Here is a 20,980-nt window from a genome sequence, read left to right as displayed (position 1 = left end):
TCCTGCCCCCATGCACATGGGGCACATCCTATCAAAGAGGCTGTCACAAGTTCTGGCAGAGACCAGCAGGACGTGCTGCACGCTCGGAGATGTCGGTAAAACAGATGGCAGCAACGAGCATCTGTGGGGCAGAACACCCAGGAATTGGGGCAAACAACATGCCCTCTTTCCCACTACTGCCAAAGGACTGTGGTCCTTCCGGGGGGGGCAAAAAGGCTGATGTTTGGATTGTAACATATCTAAGCTCTTTCTCTGCACTGGGCTGCTGGTAAAACCAATAAGATGAATGGCTTACACAAACTGTCTGCATGACAGTACGAGATTAAAGCTTTTTGGCTTTCAGTTCAGGCTGGGTGGGGAGGGCCGGAGAGAGGAAGGGTCCCACCACTAAGCCCGTGCCAGGGGCTCCAGCCATGACATCATCGATTGCATCTCAACACCCTGAGAATGTGAATATTTATCGTTTCATTCTGCAGATGCAGAAACCTGCCCAAAGTCATACACCTGTCAGTGATGAGGCCAGGCTTCAAATGGGAGTCCTGTCTGCCTCTCTGGATGAAAAGTTTCCCATACGTTTCAAGTGGCTGGATAGAAGATAACAAATCTCTCTGAACTGGTCTGTATGGAATCATTGGCCTTGAAAAGTTTATATGACAGGGTCACAGCGACCTACTGATGGGCTGCTGGCCGCCCCTACCAAGTACTGCCCGACACAGCTGCCCTCATAGCTGGCTGAGTTTAGGCAGCTCCAGATTCCTGAGGCTCAGGAAGTCCACCCACAACATGATGCGACAGTGCAGTTCAGTCCACGTGCCACCTGGTCAGAGAGCCAGTTAAAGGACCCCCCGTGCCACAGAGAAAGGAAAGGTTCTAATACCTCTTCACTGCAATGGCCAGGCTTTCCATTTCTGTGCTTTGCAGTTTGATCTCGCGGATGAAGTTCCTTATAACATGTTCGTATGGCTGAATTAGTCTTGGCTCCACAAGGTTGATGTTTAGATACAAGGTACTGACTTGCTCTTTTCTGCCAAAAAAAAAAAAAAATTTTTTTTAATTAAAATTAAAAACTAAATTAAACCAAGTAAAAAATAAAAAGGCAAATTTTCACAATACTTTGAGGAATAAGATACATAAGAACCAAGGAAGAAAAAAGCAACAATAGAAGGACCGGAAGAGAGGGAAGAGATGCCGTTGCGTTATTCTCTGTATTATTTTTTAAATGGAACAGCAAGCTCATTTTTTCCTGGATTTATTGAGGGATGACTGGATAAATAAAAACGGTATATATTTAGTTTTATAAGGTCATGGTTTAGTGTTAGAAGATGTAGACCAGTGCATAGGGAGGGAATGATAGGGAGTTACTGTTTTTCTTTTTTTTTTTTTCCTTTAACAGAAAGGTAAAAAATAGATGCACAGAAAAAAAGTGAGGTAACCATTAAACCGATTAATAACGTGTTCCACCAATCTCTAATAAGACATATTTCAGCATTTATGATCAGAAGAGTGAGTATACCTGTTATTTGATAGTCCATTAAAAATTACTTCATATAAATTCATATATATTTATATGTGACAATTCTATTTGTCATTAACTTTTATTAAAAGACAAATACTCCAGAGTCATTTCAAAAGAAAAAGTGATGCGCCTTGGCAGCCTGCCTGCCGGAGGATAAAGGAGTGAGTCAGGGGGGCTCGCAGTGCCCCTGACTCAAGTTCAGGACCTGGTGCACGAAGGAAGGAAGGAAGACCCTGTGAAGACACAGAAAGGTGACCATCTAAAAGCCCAGGAGACAGGCCTCAGAAAGAACTAACCCCGCTAACGCCGTGATCTGGGACTTCTAGCCTCCAAAAATGTGAGAAATCTTGGTTGTTGAAGCCACCCAGTCTGGTATTTGTTACTAGAGATACCTAGGCAACCAGAGCCAATGATAAAAAGTCCCTGAGTGACTGAGTGACAGAGCTGGGATTCCACCCCAGTCTGAGGCTGAAGACCACATGATCCACCATAACACTATTTTGCTTCCCAATTGTGTTAGACATCTGAACCTTGCAGAAGAAACGGGATTCAAAATTAATCCACTGAACTATGAAACTGTGAAAAATCTGAGGTATATATTGACCTAGAAGCTTAGTTAAGCATGGCCTCCAGGGGTGCCCATGTGGCTATAAAATCCCCTAGGTCTTAAATAAACTGTTCAATCTGTGTAGATGCCAATTATGATTCAAAAGAACTGCTCAAGTGAAATGTTATTAATAAACCTGCAGGATTAAGTCACTTTATTTGATATAAGACAGAAAGCAGTCATCACCGTTCCCATCAGAACGGAGTACAAATGCTAGTTGCAATAGTGAGCTGTACTTACTAGAGAAGGAAACAAAACAAAAAATACTCTTCCCTCAGTGCATAACTGGATCATTAACTTCTTTGCCTTGTGTCATTTACGGATCACCAGCAGAATACAAAACATAAAAACTTTACCTGCCTGTCAGAGATGGCCATTAAGATACTGTCACCTAGAGTCCTTGTTTAGTGGCTAACAGCACAATAAAATGTTCAGAAGCAGAGATCAGATTTCCTGACTTTCTGCAAATTTCAAAAATAAGAAAGACACATAAAGATTTCTAAATCTTCTCAAGGCTTTTGCTGGTCTTGACATTATAAAGAATTTTGGATGGTTTACAGTGAAGTATACAAACAGATCAATTCTAGAAAATATCTGCCATCATCAGAAGATAGGTTCTATAGTTAACCATCATGCTACAGCCTACTGGAATGCTCATCTGTCCTGCTTCTTCTTACTGGGCACACAGGGAGAAGTCACTTCCCAGAACCACAGGCAAGTACACCGGAGCCATGTGACTAGTTCTGATCAATGGAGTGGGAAGAGAAATGGTGTGTTTGCCACTTCATGGCTTATTCCCTAAAATCCTTCATAAAATCCTCAGCTTATACTCATTTTTGTCTGTCTCTGTCTCTCTCTGTCTCTCCTTCCACCCCCTTTCCCTCTCCCTCTCTTCCCACTCCTCTACCTATTTCCATCTCTCTTCCTCATCCTCATAGTTTAAGTGGAGAACTCTAATATGGCAAAGACACAGGATAGAGTGCGCTGGGATTCTGGAGTCCCCACACTGAGGTCACCTGCCCTGCAGGGCTGCCTGACCACTTTAATCTGAATGACACGCGAGAAAGAAATAAGTTTGTATTTTGCAAGTTTGTTCCAAGCCACTATGACTTGGAACTTGTTACAGTCAGTTTGAACTTAAAAAGTTGGCATTATAGTTTCCTATGTTGTTTTTTTAATCATCCTCTTCCAGATTAAATTACTTCCTCATTCTCTTCCGTGCTAGCTTTGTATTTACTATGTAAAAGCCTCTATGACCAGGGTTAAGTCTTTACCACCACCACCACCCACTCTCTTTCAAGGAAACAAAAGACTCTTCTGAAGCATTCATATACTGAAGCAGATACTTACTAAGCACCTTCCATATGTAGTCCAGGCAGTGATTTAGCATTTATTATGTACTAGTCACTCAACCCTCCTGGCAACCCTATAAGGAAGTTACCACTAGTATCCTGTTTACCGAAGAGGAAACTGAGGCAGAGACAGGTAAGCATTGTCCTGATAGCAAAGCCAGGATTCCATCTCAGCCCATCTGGCTCGAGTCCAGCTCCCCATGGAGAAACTAGCTCTTCGTGCCAAGAGTAGACGTTGAGCTGGTCTTCAGGGGTCCCAAGGGCATGAAGAAGATTTAACATACCAAGATTTTTAAAAACCTACTTTGCAGGAGGATGTATATTATCGCTGCAGGGATTGTCCACATCACAAAGAGACTCCTTTAAAGAAGGAAGGCATGACTAAGATTAAAATGAGATAATCTCATAAAATTTGGTTTGCCTAAAGCTATTTGGGGAAAGCACATTAGGAGACGATAAGGCATATTCCGACCTTCCCCCGCCCCCCATATTCCTGTGTGCTTCATTTGGTCTCTATCTGTGAAACCAGAGAACCACCTGGATTATGCTGAGACAGCCACCAGAAAGTACCTGGCAATTCTGACACCTCATGGAAAAAAAACAAAGACAAAAAATGTCTTATTGTAACAAGAGATGATACCTGGTCCCTCTATGCAAGCTTTCAATGCCGTGCCCTGTGCACAGGCAGCTAAACACATGTGGGTTCTTCAGCTCAGCAGACTTGGTGCCACTATTTGGTGCCAAGACGATCTTTATTCTGCTAAGAGTGCCACAGTCACCGGCCTCCCCAGTGTCCTTGCTCCTGCCATCAAAGGTTAAACAAGCAGAGGATGCACAATGCCACACACAGATCTGTTTTTTTCTGGCCCAACCCAGGGTGGCACAGGTGGGTGCTGAGTGTGGTGCCCGGTGGTGACAAGCCTGAAGCTCTTTTAATTCGTTAAGTCCAGGGACTCATCTCAGGCAATTACGTTTGGATTCACAAGCACCACGTACACCTGTTTATAGGTGTGCTTGACAAATACTGGGTAAAAACAGAGGGTCGAATCATATGCTTTAGCCAGCCAAGACAAAACATGCTCTCTGCACTTTAGTGCTGGGAGAGCCCCTAACACTAAAAGTAATCTAATTTATGTCTGAAGGAAAGAGATCAAATGAAAGGCTGAGAAAGACATCAGATCAGAGAAAAACACACACTGAATTGTCAACCAGCTTTAGATGTTTAAAACTTGAGCCTACTCATCTTCTTGTCTGATAAACTACAAGATCATTTGTTTAAAAAAAAAACAAAACAAACAGCGGTGATGACTAATTACTGATGAAAAATTCACAACTTAGAATTTTTAAATTGTCCCTGGGAAAATAAAAAATAAAAACCAAAATAAAATTATCTTGGGAAATATGCATTTTAAATCACAAATATTCCCACTGAAGCTGAAAGGGCTATTACATGAACTTGGAAGAAAAACAGGTATGCTTAAGATGTGCAAAAATTTTTAAAGGGTCACATATTTTCACAGGATTAACACTTTACTTAGAAGAGCACGTCTATATCTACCTTTATGTGTATGTAATGTAGTAGAGCTGGGATTTAGAATGCCTGCACACTTCTGATCTAAGGACACCTCTGGGGGGCACCTGGGCGGCTCAGGTGGTTGCCGGCTCAGGTCACAGTCTGTTTGTGAGTTCAAGCCACTTGTGGGGCTCTGTGCTGACAGCTTAGAGCCTGAAGCCTGCTTCAGATTCTGTTTCCCTCTCCCAATCTCTCTCTCTCTCTCCCCCTCCCCTGCTTGTGTGCTCACTCACTCTCTCTCTAAAATAAATAAACATTAAAAAAATAATAATAAGGGCACCTCTGGGAACAGCCAAGCACAGACAACACCACTCCGCACGAAGGAACACAGTGATCCAATAAGGTTGTTAGGAAAAGACTCCATTAGATTCCAAGTCTTGCTCCCTTAAGCATTAAAATAGGGAGCTAACCTATTCATTCAAACTATAAGTTAAACAGATCTAAAGCCCAAACAGTTTGCTGTTGCCGGAAGCTAACAGCATTAAGTACCAATGTCTACATCATTGTACACTAGCGACTGCCATAAGAAAACTGACATTATGACACTAATATATGAGCGTGGGAAATTAAAACATCCATGCCATGCAAGGGGCACCATGCTACATCCTAAAAGTAAAATGCTAAAAAACAGACTGAGTTCCTTCCCTCATTTGAAGGTTAAGTACAAGATGCTCTGGCAGCATAGACAGGTGAACATGACCAGCTTTTAGAGGATTACTTGAGGGAAGAGTAGATCTCAATTAGGCAGAAAGTAGGAAAGAAGTAAGGGAATGGTGGCCTGTCCCAGGCACCTGTAACCATAAGCTGAAGAGGTGGGGGCAGGGAGCAGGTAACTGGAAGAAGCTGGTGGGACTGGACAGCTCAGAGTGGGGGAGGGACAGCAGCAGCATCAGATGTGGATGTGGCCTGAGAAGTTAGCAGGAGCCAGAGGACCTCACAGGGCCTGAAAGCACAGCAGAGACACGGTGGGGGTGCAGGGCAGTTACTGAGAGAGTAGGAATCCAGTGGAAGTGTTAAAATGAAGTGATAACTTAATCAAGCATGCATCGTTACTATTCCCATCTTCACAACGTTTTGGCTGAAGCAGGTAATTAAGCAAAGGACTTTGAAACAAGTTTGTAGAGATAAAAGTAAATCTGAGTCCATTGTCATTGAATCCAGAAATGTACAACTTCAGAAGTTTTCATGAACTTCTACTTTCCTTTGCCATAGAATGTGTAAAATTATAGACAAGTAAAATCTGATCAGATAGACCAACAGATCACAAGAACTGAACAGAGAGCTCATAAAGAGACTCAGATGAATATAGTCAATGGATATTTGACAAAAGAGCAAAGGTAATATACAATGGAGTGAAGACAGTCTTTGCAACAAACGGTGCTAGAACTGGGCTTCCTCTTACAAAAGAACCAACAGAGACACAGAATTTATACCCTTTGCCAAAATGAAGTCAAAATGGATCACAGACCTAAATGTAAAATGCCAAACTATAAAGCTTCTAGAAGATAAGAAAGGAGAAAACCTAGATGACCATGGGTATGGCAACAAAGTTTTAGATACAACACCAAAGGCATAATCCATTAAAGAAGAAACTGAGAAGCTGGACTCCACTAAAATTAAAAACTGCTTTGTGAAAGTGCCAAGAAAATGAGAAGATAAGCCACAGACTGGAGAAAATATCTGCAAAAGGAACATCTGATAATGTAGTGTCATCCAAAATATACCCCTCAAAAACCCTTAAAACTCAGTAAGAAAACAAACAACCTGACGTAAAAACTGCGTCAAAGACCTTAACAGATACCTCACCAAGGAAGATATACAGATGATAAATAAACATATGAAGAACTGCTCCACATCATTTGGCATCAGGGAAATGCAAATGAAAACAAAAGATACCACGACAACACCTATTAGAATGGCCAAAATCCAGAACACTGACAACATCAAATCCTGGTGAGGATGTGGATCAACAGGAATTCTCATTCATTGCTGGCAGGAATGCAAAATGGTATTCACTTGGGAAGACAGTTTGACAGTTACTTAGAAAACTAAATGTACTCTTAACCATACAATCTAGCAATTTACCTAAAGGAGTTGAAAACTTATGTCCACACAAAACCCTGCATATGAATCCGTATGGCCACTTCAGTCATAATTACCAAAACTGGGAAGCAACCCGGATAGATGTTCTTGGGTAGGTGAGTGGATAAACTCGGGTGCATCCAGACAACAAAATAGTGCCCAACACTAAAAAACTGACCCGTGAAGCCATGAGAAGAATTGAGGAACTTTAGATGCATATTACTACATGAAACAAACCAATCTGAAGAGATTACATATTAATTCCAATTCTATGACATTCTGGAAAAGGTAAAACCTGGAGACAGTATTTCATTAGGGCAATGAAAATACTCTGTACCATAACAATGGGTATATGTCACAGTACCTTTGCCCACATAATGTACACAAGTGAACCCTAATGTAAAATAAGGAATCTGGGTGACTATGATGTATAAATGTAGGTTCATCAATTGTAACAAATGTATCATTCTGATGGGAGTTCTGGAAAATGGAGGAAGTTGGCAAGTGTGTGGCCAGGGGGTATATGGAAGATCTCTGCACATTCCTCTTAATTTTTCCATGGACCTAAAATCACTCTAAAAACTAAATCTTTTTTTAAAAAATCTGATAGTTTCAGGGTGCCTGTGTGGCTCAGTCAGTTGAGCATTTGACTCTTGATTTTGGCTCAGGTCATGATCCCAGGGTCATGGGATCGAGCCCCATGTCAGGCTCCACACTGGGCATGGTGCCTGCTTGAGATTCTCTGCCTCTGCCCCTCTATCCCACTTGCTCTCTCTCTTTCTCTCTCTAAAATAAAAAATAAATAAAAAATAATTTAAAAATCAGATAGCTTTATTTCTCTTTGGGGGTAATAAAAATGGGTATATTCCTATTCAGGTGACACCAGCTGATCTCTCTGGATGCCCTGAACCACCCATACTGTCATTTGGTCAGTAAGTGGAAAGGCTTATCCTTTTACCCCCACACAAGTTAGGTAAAAGGTACTGACTGACTTCAAAACGTACTCTTATTACATAGTACATCATATTTCAGAATAAACCCCAAATGACTAGAAAATAAATTCCAACAGCCAAATCCAGCCCTGGCCCTAAGGCAGCATTAGCTCTCTCTGTGAAGTTCGTGTCTCTCTCTCCAGACAAGGGTGTGCCTCTCGGCCCACTAACCGCCTGAAGCCGGCCGCCTCTGACTGGAAGTGATTCCCGCTGGTGTTCTCACAAAAGGTGAGAACGTTAACTCAGTTACAAAATTATTTCCGGCTCTCCCTTCCAGAGGGAAAAAAAAAATAATGATCTCTTCAACTCGGTCCCACCATCCCACAGACAGAAAGACAAGCCAGTCCACTGGCCTGGCCTTTCCTTGGCTCTGCTTTGCTACTGCTCAGGCAGAGGATGATCTAGTCTGGGTGTTCAACCACCAGTGCCTCATCCAGGCCCCCTCCCAAATACATCTCCCACGGATAAAATTCCTTCAGGATTCCCATCACCCTGACGAGTATTTTACTTCCCTAAGCACTTATATGGGTAACATTCCAGCAAAGATTTTAAAATGGAAACTCCCTGGGAGATGATTCAAAGTCTAGAAACATTTCAAATTGTAAATTGCTTCCTATTTGAAATCACTGACATTTAGTTACTGGGAGTTTACCAATGGAGGGAGGAAGACAGAAACAGCAAGAGGCACTGTGCTAAAGGTTTAGGGAGGGCACGCTCCCAACAGCTGAGGCCTGCCTCAGTCATGAATGAATAGTGCGTGGGGGAAGTGTAATGGCCTGGCTAAATCAAATGCTTCCTCACCACATCTGGCTTCGTGACCCAGGGCAAAACGCTTAACCTCCTGAGCTTCAGTTTCCTCAGACATAAAGCGAGGACAGTGATGGAACCTACCACATAATGCGACCATTAACTCCTACTGAAGCACACACAACTGTACCAGGCACACTGCAGGGAATCCATAAATGTTGGCCATTATTATGGTCTGTTATTGCTCTTGACTCCTCTACCCCAATGCATTAAAAAGAACTAGGGGTTATCTCCTGTGTGCTTCTGGGTTGTGTTTTGGGAAGGGGCCAAAAGGGAAAAAGTGATGTGATGTGGAAACCTCACAGACAGAACTGCCGTCTTATGGGTGCCAGTGCCGAAGAAACTAAAAAATGAGAACTGGGTCATGCCTGAGGTCAGTCTGCAAAGCTTATGGTCTAGGCATGTGATATAATGATTCATAAGAAATATATATTTGGTCACTCAGGTGACCAAAATACATTTCTCAGATAGATTTGGTATTCATCCACAGTTCCTGAAAAGCTCCAGAGCCATAAAGGTGAAATGGGAGTCTTTTTATTAACGAAGGTGACTTTTGGATCCCATCCTAGGGCAGTGATTGGTTGCCAGGAAGACCAACCATAGGATGAAAGAGTTGAAACTTTCAGCCCCACCCACCCCACACCATGACCTCCAGGGAGAGGAGACGTGCAATGGCCAACAATTTAGCCAATCATGACTGTGTAATGAACCCTCCATAAAAACCCAAGAGAACATCTTTTTGCTCCTTTTCAGAGAGTTTCCATGTTTGGGGAAAGCCAGAACACTTCCATGTGCCACCGAGGTGGGCCCCAAGCTCCATGAGGACAGAATCTCCTTTGGTTAGGACCTCATCCTAGGTATCTCTTCATGTGGCTGATACATATTATGTCATACCCTTTAATAAACTGATAAATGTTAAGTAGGTGTCTCCCCGAGTTCTGTGAGCCTCTCTAGTGAATTAATTGAAACCCAATCAGTCAGAAGCACAGGTAACAGCCTGGGGCTTGTGACTGGCATCTGCAGTGGGGATGGGGGATGAACCCTTAACCTATGGCATCTGATGTTATCTCCAACTGTCAGAATTGAGTTGAATTCTTGAACACCCTGCTGGTGTTCAAGGATTGCTTGGTTTTGGTGGGGGAGGGGGTGCAGAGGTTAGCCCCCACCCATGCTGGAATTGGGTCCAAGTGCTCCAAAAGAAAGAGTCAGTAAAAGTCTTCCGTAAAGCACCAGTCAGAAAGCATTTACGATTTCTGTTGCAAATACTCAACCTTGCCATTGTAGCATGAAAACAGGCATAGACAAACCATAAATGAATGAGCTTGGCTATGCTCCAATAAAACCTTATTTACACAAACAGGCCGAGGGCCAATGGACCTTCCTTTGATCCCTGTTATAAGTCTATTAACAGAAGGCCCTGAGCACAGTAATGAGCATGGGGCAATGCAGGCCTAGCTTTCTATACACAAGGGAACGGGCGGGCCTTGGTTCACATCTTGCCCCTAGGTGCAGAACAGTTTTTTTTTATATACGGATATCACATTGTCAGCGTGCTCTATATGTGTGCAGGTGTATGTGAGAATACATACCTCTTTACTTAAGAGTACTGACCTTGCCCCCAGTATTTCTCTTCTATCAATTTACCTGGCATCAAGTTAAATGTAGGCATAATCCAGTAATGTTAGTGCAAGCTGGTGTATTTTCACTGAAAATCTCTTTGTTTTGGTAAGAAAGATGGGAGTTAGGGAGAAAATAAAAGAGTGCCACATCAGTTCCTATTCAAAATTTTCCTTTAGAAGACATCTGTCACCTTCCCAGGTTTGCCTGGGACAATCTCAGTTTATCCTGTTGTCCTGTATTCTGTCTTGACTTAAAAAAAAAGGAAAATTCTGGATAAATGCTAATCAAAAAGCTACATTAACAGTAGGTAACTATTACTAAACTATGTACTAACTATGCACCGAAGTTATTAACAGCTGCATTACAATAAGCCAGGGTGAGCTGTGGATCTGTACCCTTTTACCTCTTGCTGTCACCTAGTGGTGTGTGACATACCCCACCCGTGCAGTGGAGAAACTTCTCACCAACAGGTGGCTAAATCAGAAGACAATCAGTGATAAGCCCATCTCTCCTTTCCTGATCCTTTTCAGACACAGTGTAACTAAGCCTTTCCTTTCAGGACTAAGGAACAGAATGCTCGCTGATAAGACACATTAGGCTCAGACAAGAGAAGCTGTAGACAGGTAACTCTTGTGGATCTCAGATGGTGGTGGAGAAAGGCTGGGGACGGCTGCCCTGCTGGCCATCCGGGCAACCAGCCTATTGTGCCACTACCTGCAAGATGCACAGGGCAGCCAGGTGGCTGGTGGCCAAATCAATGGGAAATTAGGAAATTAAAGGCACAGTGTACATGAAATTGGTACAGAAAACAGAAGTCGGACCACCCTGCCCCACAGCAACAGAAAGTAACTAGAATGCTCTTGCTATTGTAACTGAACCATTTTAGTAAAACTTACACGTATAACTACTTATTTTATTGAATAGTAATGCCTTTACATTTTGCAATAAACCCTTCTAGCAGCAATGACTTCAAAGAACAAAGGTTCATGCTTTAAAAAGGTAAGTACCAAATCTCCTTTCTACAAAAATGATGGTGATAAATGTGTAACTTGATCATCATGTTCGCCACCTGTCACAGCCAAGAGGAACTGATGCAGATATAACAACTAAACGGAATGTGGTGTCCTGGATGGGATGCTGGAACACAAAAGTCCACTGGGGAGAAACTGAGGAAATATTAATAAAGTATTGACTTAAGTTAATACGGATGTACCAGGATCAGTTCACTAATTGTTAACAAGTGTACTATACCAACACAAGATGTTAATCCTGGGGGAAAGTGGGTACAAGTTATAGGGAAACTCTGTACTATCTTCACAACTTTTCCGTAAATCTAAAAACATTCTAAACAAAAGAAGTTTTTGTAAAAAAAAAAAAAAAAAAAAAGTTTGTCAACATTTAGCCTCCACCATGGTGGACCAGACTGATACCATTAACCGCAAGAAATCCAGAAGATAATAAGTAACAAATCTCCTAAGAGCATCTACGTCTTTTTTTAAAAATTTTTTAAATGTTTATTTGTTTTTGAGAAAGACAGAGAGACAGAGCATGAGTAGGGGGAGGGGCAGAGAGAGCGGGAGACACAGAATTTGAAACAGACTCCAGGCTCTGAGCTGTCAGCATAGAGCCAGATGCGGGGCTCAAACTCACAAACCGTGAGATACGACCTGAGCCGAAGTCTGACGCTTAACCGACTGAGCCACCCGGGGGCCCCGCATCTACATCTTTTAAGAAAACTGTTCAGGGTCTACAATTCATTCATGCAGCTGCAGAATGAAAGCATGCAAAGCATGACCCTTCTCTTAGATCAAAAGACTATCTTTCTAAATTGATTCTGTGTATTTTCACTTCCAAGTTTTCTTGTACAAATGCACATGGTGACACAACAAGTGTTTATGTGTCTCTGGTTAGCAGAAAAGGAACTCTGCAGAGATAAATGAGGCCAGTTTTATATCAGTGTCATCAATGCTTCTAAAAGAAAATCAGTGGAGTTAATTCCAATAATGGTTTGATTTTGTTTTTTTTTTCCATCCACTTCATGCAGAGTAAAGCTTTTGGAAGTTCATTTTGTTGAAGGTAAAACATCCAAACTCATTACAAATGTGACTATAAATTCAGTGCAATATAAAACGAAAGCACTTTTAGTAAAAATCTTTTAGTTAAAAATTAAATTTTTACTAAATTAAGAAATGTATGGAGTAGAAATACATGTGGAACTGTCAGTGGTGCATATGACTGCACCCAAACAGGCTTTGATATTCTCACCAACTAAAAGAGAAGCTGTAGCTATCAGAATTTCAAATATATTCACACATATCATTACAGCATCTAAACATTTTTGTGGAGATTACTTTTTTTCGTGGTTTATCATCATTCAAGTTTTGGAAGCATTTGAACCTTTCGAGAACTACTTAACAAATCATCCTATGGTTTTTTTTGTAAACCTGTCCCCTAAGTTGGCATTACATTTTGTTCAAAAGCTGCTGGAAAACTTTTATCAAATTAGTCAACAATGGGAGCTACAAAAACTACCTTCAGCTTCTGTAGCTGTTAGAGGTTGGAATTCACTGAAAAATAAGCCTGAAAACAGGAAGGCACTGATGAACTAAACAGATTAAGAGCTCAAATGTTGCACAAATTAAATTCTAAAATTCCGTAATTATGATTTGGAATATCTCCACCTCCTATTTTTACTTGATTAAATTTATACTCTGTACCAAAATAAAATGAAATTGAAAAGGCCTACAATTCTGGAGCATCTCAGTACTGAAAAACATTCCTAAGAATCATAATAGGAGACAACTCATCTGATAAGTCTTATCTTGTAAAACTTAAGAAATCTGTCAAAGTATTTGTCAAAGAAAGTACTTTGAAAGTACTTTGAAGACAGAAAGCATAGAACTTGTGACCATCAAGGGTGGAAATGTTTACGTATGTCAATATTTACACTTCTCCATACTAAAACTAAATACAATTGAGAATATCTGCCATTTATCAGAATTTGCTCTAAGCTTATGGCAGAATTTTCTCTATGACTGTACCTCAGCGCTTAGACAGAGAATGTTTTCTCAGTTAAAAACATGATGACCTTCAAAGAAGCCTCAATGCTGATGTCAATAATTTCGAATTTAATAATCATAAAATGGAACTCTAAAGATCACAAACAATTTTATGGCGCAGAAAAAGCATAAAAGACCACAGTGAAGAAAGATCTATTCTTCGTGGAAGTACTAGAAGTAGTAGTATGAATAAGATGAATAAGTAACTGATTAAAGTGCTGAAGTATTTTCCAAAACTATTCCACTTACACAATTTTTTTAACAGTCACAAGATTGATCAAAAGATTTTCTTTGCCTTAATGTATATATAATGTGTGTATGTTTTAGAAATAACCTTATTTTTAAAACTTTTTGAGTAGAACTATTTCAAGGACCACATATATAATAAAAGCAATTTGTCAGACAATAAAATACAATTCCAAGAAAGTTAGATAATCTCAAGCATATTAGTTTCTCTCATTTTATTCACAGGAAAATTCTGGGTTTGAGGATCAATTCTATGACCACTCTACTTCCTACTTCATTTCCTTCAACCTGCTCATATTCTAAGCACTCTTAGGTGCTCACTGTCCTCAAATATTTTCGACAGTGCTCAACATGAAATACATAAATTTTCAACAAAGGAGACAATGTTCAGATCAAATACGTCACTTTGGTTGATTTCACATCATCCCATTCCTTAACCATTTTTTTCAAATTTTAAGACTGAAAAAGGGTTTGGAAACACATGCATCCCTTCCTGGTCAAAGTGTACTTTGATATTGCTCTCTGGTCAAATCAAAACCCTTTGTATTTCCTATCTAGAAAGTAAACCCTGGGGCACCTGGGTAGCTCAGCTGGTTGAATGTCCAACTCTTGGTTTTGGCTCAGGTCATGATATCACAGTTCATGGGAATGAGCCCCACACTGGGCTCTGCTGATGGCATGAAGCCTGCTTGGGATTCCTCTCTCTCCCTCTCTCTCTCTGCTGCTCCTCTGCTTGCGTGCTCTCTCTCTCTCTTTCTCTCTCTCTCTCTCAAAAAAAATAAATTTCAAAACAAACAAATAAATAAAAAGCTCTTTCAGAAAGTGAACCCTGCATATCAGTCAAGGCTCTCCCAAAAGTTGCCTCCTCCATGAAGCCTGCCCTATTTCAACCACAAGAAATCTTCCCCTTCAGATCCCCTGCCACACTTCATCTGAAGCTCTGTGGACTGTTTCCTGTGAATGTTTACCTTCCCTGTTACCCTATCAGCCTCCATATCCCTTGCAGCACCAGAGAGCTGACCTGACACAGATCTTGCATCAATGAATAAAGGAGGCCAGAGCCTAGAGAAGGAGGACTCAGTGGGAGCTGAAGAGGAGAAGAGAATATGGACTTCTGTGCTGGATCTGAGGTTGGCTGAGGAAGTCCATGCTGAGGAGGGAGCAGATGAACCTTGCTGGTCACAGAGTCAGAGATGAGACTAACTAAGGGAAATCGAACTGCCAAGGAAGAAGGGCCAATCCCCTCCTGAACGCTGTGAGAAAGCAGGGCTTTCCAGAAAGCACATCTCAACCCTACAGGCAAGAGCGTACACTGTTACTCTAAACACACTGCTGCCCTTCATTTATTTTTCCCTTTTCTCATTTTGCATTGTTTCTAACAGGGGACGTGCCCAATATTTACCATATAATACTAGGAAAGAGTTCAAAATTGTCTACTCCAGAAACTGTCTGTCCTGTAGAGGTTTTTCACTAATATCTCTAATAGGCACAGGTGCCTTCGTTGTCCATCCACCTCAGATCTGCCTTTCTGTGTTCTGAGGTTGCTGAAATCAGAACTCCAGCTGAATGGCTGAACTAATGTTGTGAATCCTGACTATATTTTCTCATTAATAAACAAGGATGCATTTGTAACAAACGAACATGTACATTTTAGTTTCAGAATCATGAGTACCACTAAAGAGCACATTTTTTTTCTCCTAAGATTAGCATATTCTGGAATATAAGTGCATCCTACCTGTTCACTCAGCAGCAAACATATTTCTTGAATTTGTATTTAGTATATGTTAAAAACCTACTGCTGATTATTCATATAATGCTAAATTATTATTGACATCATGGAAAGATAACTGGTGCCAAAGCTATAGTCACATTTTCTTGAACAGTTAAATCTTGACCTTTTGCCGGTGTATGGATGATATGGGCAAGAAATTTTGTTGTACATCATATACAACCCACTCTGGCCTTCTTAAAAACCTCTCTCGAGGGTTACTACAGTTTTCTCTGAAAGATCATGTAATTAAATAAGAAAGTTTTTTCTACGGCATCCTTGAACTACCTTAAAACTATTTGTATACATGGCAATGTTTGTTTAGTTACTGTATGAAAAGCATAGCAAAGAATTTTTTAATCTACTGCTTTTATTTTTTTTTTAATTTTTTTTTTCAACGTTTATTTATTTTTAGGACAGAGAGAGACAGAGCATGAACGGGGGAGGGGCAGAGAGAGAGGGAGACACAGAATCGGAAACAGGCTCCAGGCTCTGGGCCATCAGCCCAGAACCTGACGCGGGGCTCGAACTCCCGGACCGCGAGATCGTGACCTGGCTGAAGTCGGACGCTTAACCGACTGCGCCACCCAGGCGCCCCTAATCTACTGCTTTTAAAGTATCATTGATTTTTACCTACATACCTTCTTACCTAACCATCAAACATAAAGATAAATCAATAATGGCTTTCCAGTCTCTCTGTTTTACGCAAAGAGGTGGATCCAAAATATTAAACTAAAGTTAAATTCGCTGTAGAGGTTTCCTCATAATGTTTTTGAACACATTTCCCTTTTAAAGTAAAATGCTGCTGATACCATTAATCTGACATTTCAACAGCTAAGACCTCTTGAGAGACCGCTGGTCTCATTCAGTGGTGCCTGGGGCGTGTTTTCCACAAGGGAGAAGCTTCCCGAGATACACTCCACTGCTCATCAACTGTCCATTTCAATGCTTTCCAAGCATCCTGCAGGAAAGTTTAATTACTTTTTCATTTGATTTTCTCAACACCCAAAGGGTGATTTTCTGGAATGTGATTTAAAAAAAAAAAAGAAAGCAGCCAAAAATCTGACTTTTTCACATTATACCAGGATCAGTTGTCCTGAAAACAAATCCACTTAGGAGTTTCCAGAGCTGCAGCCCACTAGCAAACAACCTTCAGGTTTGCAAACACGATCTACTGAGGGAATCTGACCTCAGCCCCTCAGGAGAGCCAAGAAAAGAACAACTGGTCTCTTAATTGAGTCATCATCTTAACTCACTGGTTCATCAGATTTAAAAAAAAGAAGGCAATCTCAGTGAGCTGTGTATTTACATTTATCTCAGTTTATATTTTTCATCCCAAACCTTTACTCTTCCCTGGTTTGTAGTTCTGGTTCCCTGTGGTATGAGCTGCCCTCTGCTCTCATGTGCGTGGAAAACATCCCCTCCGGGCAATACAATTGGCCCAAATGCTACTAAATAAAATGGAAATAGATGTTGGATGGTTGCTTTCAATCCAAGTACTAAAGAAGGGGCTTAATAAAATGACATAAGCAATAAAATTATCATAAAAATTCATATGAGTGGATAAGGAGAATGCACAAAGCTGAAGTAGGTGTTTACCTCCATGGATAGTTTTTGTAGCATTTCCCCAAGACTCATAAAAAAAAGCATTAAAGGGGTGACTGGGTGGCTCAGTCAGTTGAGCGTCTGACTCTTGATTTTGGATCAGATTATGATTTCACAGTTCTTGAGATCAAGCCCTACACCTGGCTCTGTGCTAACAGCATGGAGCCTGCTTGGGATTTTCTCTCTCCCCTCTCAGCCTCTCTCTCTCTCAAAATAAATAAATAAACTTCAAAAAAAAAGAGCATGAAAAATAATTTCAGTGACCAGCTATTGGCCTGGAGGCCCATGACACAGGTGAAAGCCCCCACACCTGGCCAGACTCCCATGGGCTCATCCAAGCATATGCCCACTCCTACTCTTGACTAGACACTTATTTCTCACATGTATTCATAATAATAAAATTGAATGTTCGTGCTTATCCAAGTATCATCATTTCTACAAGGATACTTTAGAACTATCAGGTCTACTTTGCAGAACTTTCAAAATGAACATGGGAAAAGGAGCTAACTGGAATAAAAATTAAGACTGCAAATAATAATAATAATAATAATAATAATAATAATAATAATAATAATTTCAAAATGACAACAGCACTCCAGCCACCTAAAATTCAGGGATCTGGCACCAAGAAGAATCCAAAGAAGGTTGAAAGCCAAGAAAGAATAAAAAACAGCCTCTACGACACCCCTGCTCAGTACAGGAATAACCTGCATTCAAACAGGGGTTTGAAAACACAATTCTAATCACTTGCTTTGTGAATCTTCAGCAGATGGAGGTACCCAGGAAGGAAGGAAGAACTGACAATCATGAAGTGTCACCGGGTAGCCTGACAGTTAGAAGAGAAAATGTATATAGGAACTCAAAAAGCCACGCTGAACTACCATCTCCACAAATCCTGGGGATATCACTATACTACAGCCCAGGATGAAACCAGACTTCATGATGATGTCCCTGAGTTAGCAAGGAAATCTTAAACCATTTTGCAGTTATTAAGAGCAATGCATTGTATGTGTCCATTTGTTTACCAAAGACATGTGACAGACTGCTCATTGTACAGTAACAGCCACAAAGTAGAAATTTCCCAAATGGATAAGTAAATCCATTTATTTATGGGATACTCTACACACAGGGATACTCTATAGCAATGGAAGTGACAGATGTACAACTCCAAACTCATGAACACAATGTGGAGCACAGGAAGGAAGATACGCTGTTTGGGGCCCTGTATGTAAATTAAAACAAAAAACAAAAACAAAAAAAACCCTGGCAGGGGCACCTGGGTGGCTCAGTCGGTTGGGCGTCTGACTTCAGCTCAGGTCATGATCTCACGGTTTGTGGGTTTGAGCCCCATGTCGGGCTCTGTGCTGACAGCTCAGAACCTGGAGCCTGCTTCGGATTCTGTGTCTCTTTCTCTCTCTGCCCCTCCCCAACTTGTGCTCTGTCTCTTTCTGTCTCTCAAAAATAAATAGATGTTAAAAAAAAAAAAGGCAAAGGATAATGACTGTTCTGGGGCTGAGGACAACAGGGATTGAAAGGGAGCACTGGGGACTTCGGAAAAATTGGTAAAATGTTCAGGTTCTTGATCTGGATGCCGATTACGTGAGCATTCCATGTGGGAAGATCAAGGAAGATTAAGCTCTGTGAACTGTTCTGTATGCGTACGTCTTTGAAGAATACATTCACAAAATACACAATATATTCAGTGAAGTATCAATTACTTATCTTCATGGTAAACTCTGTCAGGAACACTTCACAATTCAGATTTCAGACAACCAGGGCAACCCAAGGCATAATTCTGGCATACGTCAAGTTCATATTTTCTAAGTTCAACATTCTCTTTCTCGGTCTTCTCTATCTCTTTATAAGCAACCCCCAAGCAAAAGTGGCTAAATCCCATACTCTCATTTCTCATTTTACTGGCAGAGTTAAAACAATTTTTAAATGTTAATTTATTTTGGAGAGAGAGAGAAGGGAGAGGGGAGCGGATGAGTGGGGGAGGAGCAGAAAGAGAAAGGTACACACAGAATCTGATGCAGGCTCCAGGCTCTGAGCTGTCAGCACGAGCCTATCTCGGGTCCAGAACTCACGAACTGTGAGATCATGACCTGAGCCCAAGTCGGACGCTTAATGGACTGAGCCACCCAGGTGCGCCTCCCTAACAGAGTTTAAAATGTGCACAAATCACCCAGGGACCCTCTTAAAATGCAAGTGCTTCAGCAGGTTCATGGTGGGGCTTCAGAGTCTGCGGTTCTAGAACCACTACCAGGTGCTGCCAGTGCTGCTGGTCTGCACTGCTGAGTAGCAGTGCCTGAGAACAGGTGTGATTTAAAAGAAGCGTCTGCTGGGGTACCTGGGTGACTCAGATGCTTAAGCGACCGACTCCTGATTTTCGGCTCAGGGCACAATCTCACAATTTGTGGGTTCAAGCCCCGAATCAGGCTCCATGCCAGCAGCCTGCTCGGGATATTCTCTCTCTCTCTCAAAATAAATAAATTTTAAAAAAGTAAAAAAAAAATAATAATGAAAGCAGTGTCTGTTGAGCTCCTGGGAACTGAAAAATGAGCATGCAACTAGCAGCTTTCTTATGGCTGAATTTTAGGACTTTTATCTGGTGGAACACTTCTGGGATTCCCTATGCCTCTCAAATTGCATGCTTGTTAGGAGCTACCAATTCAGGGACTAAAACTAGTAGTTGGGGACAGTAGAGGAAGAACCTTCCCTGCTCTAAGGAACTTCATAATGTTTCTCATTATCTTTGGACTTCGTGGCATAATGACTTTTCCACAGCATCTGCAAGAGGGAAGGAGGGAAAGAAAGCGAAGGAGGAGAAGGAAGACATAAGCAAGCAAGCAGATGGTTTGCCCGGGAAAGGGCAACAGTGTGGAATGCTGGCGTGGCTTGATGCGGCCAAGGCTGCTTCAATCCAAAATGCCTCTTCTGTCAGGTGCTTGGTTCAGACTCACGGATACTGTGATGAAGAGTGGGACTGCAGGGTAAGGATGGAGCGGTACAGAGGAAGCCCATTTCCCCCCAGGGGGCATCTCAGAGCCATAAACACATGCAGGGCAAGCCTTTTCTTGGCAGATAGAAAAATAACAGGAACCACAGAAAGCTGCCACAGAAATGTGGAATGTTGTTTTGGACTGTTTAGGCATTTGGAAGGGGCGCGGGAGGAATATAACATACGTACCGGGGTTTTTTTTCCAGATTCAAGTAAATATCCTCAAGTTTTCTGGTATATATTTTATAACCTAGAAGCATTTTTAAAATAGTCTCTGATCTTTTCAAAACTGATTCCCAAGACATTGGGAATCTCAGAAACTGGGAACATCTGAAAAAGTTTCTTACTGGCTGTGGTTAATTTTATGTGTCAACTTGGTGAGGCTACTGTACTCAAACACTTGGTCATACACGTCTGGATGTTGCTGTGAAGGCATTTTGTAAATGACACTAACATTTAAATCAGTAGGCTCTGAGTAAAGCACATTCCCCTCCATGATGCAGGCAGGCCTCATCCGATTAGCTGAAGACCTTAAGATAAAAGACTGACCTCCCTGGAGGAAGAAGGCATTCTGCCCATCCCTCTGCCTGCAATGACTCTTCCCGGGGTCTCCAGCCTCCTGGTCTACCTCCGCAGACTCTGGACTTGCCAGCCTACACAATCTAAGAACCAATTCCTTAAAATAAATTCCTTTCTCTCTCTTATACACACACACACACACACACACACACACACACACACACACACACACA

At 41.4% G+C, this 20,980-nt stretch overlaps 1 protein-coding gene across 3 annotated transcripts in view; it reads right to left on the bottom strand.

Moving 5' to 3' along the window:
* The window catches only part of RASEF (RAS and EF-hand domain containing), a 77,662-nt gene that overhangs the window by 43,250 nt on the left and 13,432 nt on the right, over positions 1 to 20,980 (bottom strand). For all 3 annotated transcript variants that reach the window (XM_040450327.1, XM_040450329.1, XM_040450328.1), the window contains exon 2: positions 878 to 1,024. In XM_040450327.1, coding sequence (XP_040306261.1) covers positions 878 to 1,024 — 147 coding nt within the window. The remainder of the gene's footprint in view (positions 1 to 877; positions 1,025 to 20,980) is intronic.

The sequence above is a fragment of the Herpailurus yagouaroundi genome, unplaced genomic scaffold (genome assembly GCF_014898765.1).
Source record: "Herpailurus yagouaroundi ecotype Mexico unplaced genomic scaffold, PumYag 201, whole genome shotgun sequence".
NCBI classification, from domain to species: Eukaryota; Metazoa; Chordata; class Mammalia; order Carnivora; family Felidae; genus Herpailurus; species Herpailurus yagouaroundi.
This window is presented reverse-complemented; position numbering and strand designations above follow the sequence as displayed.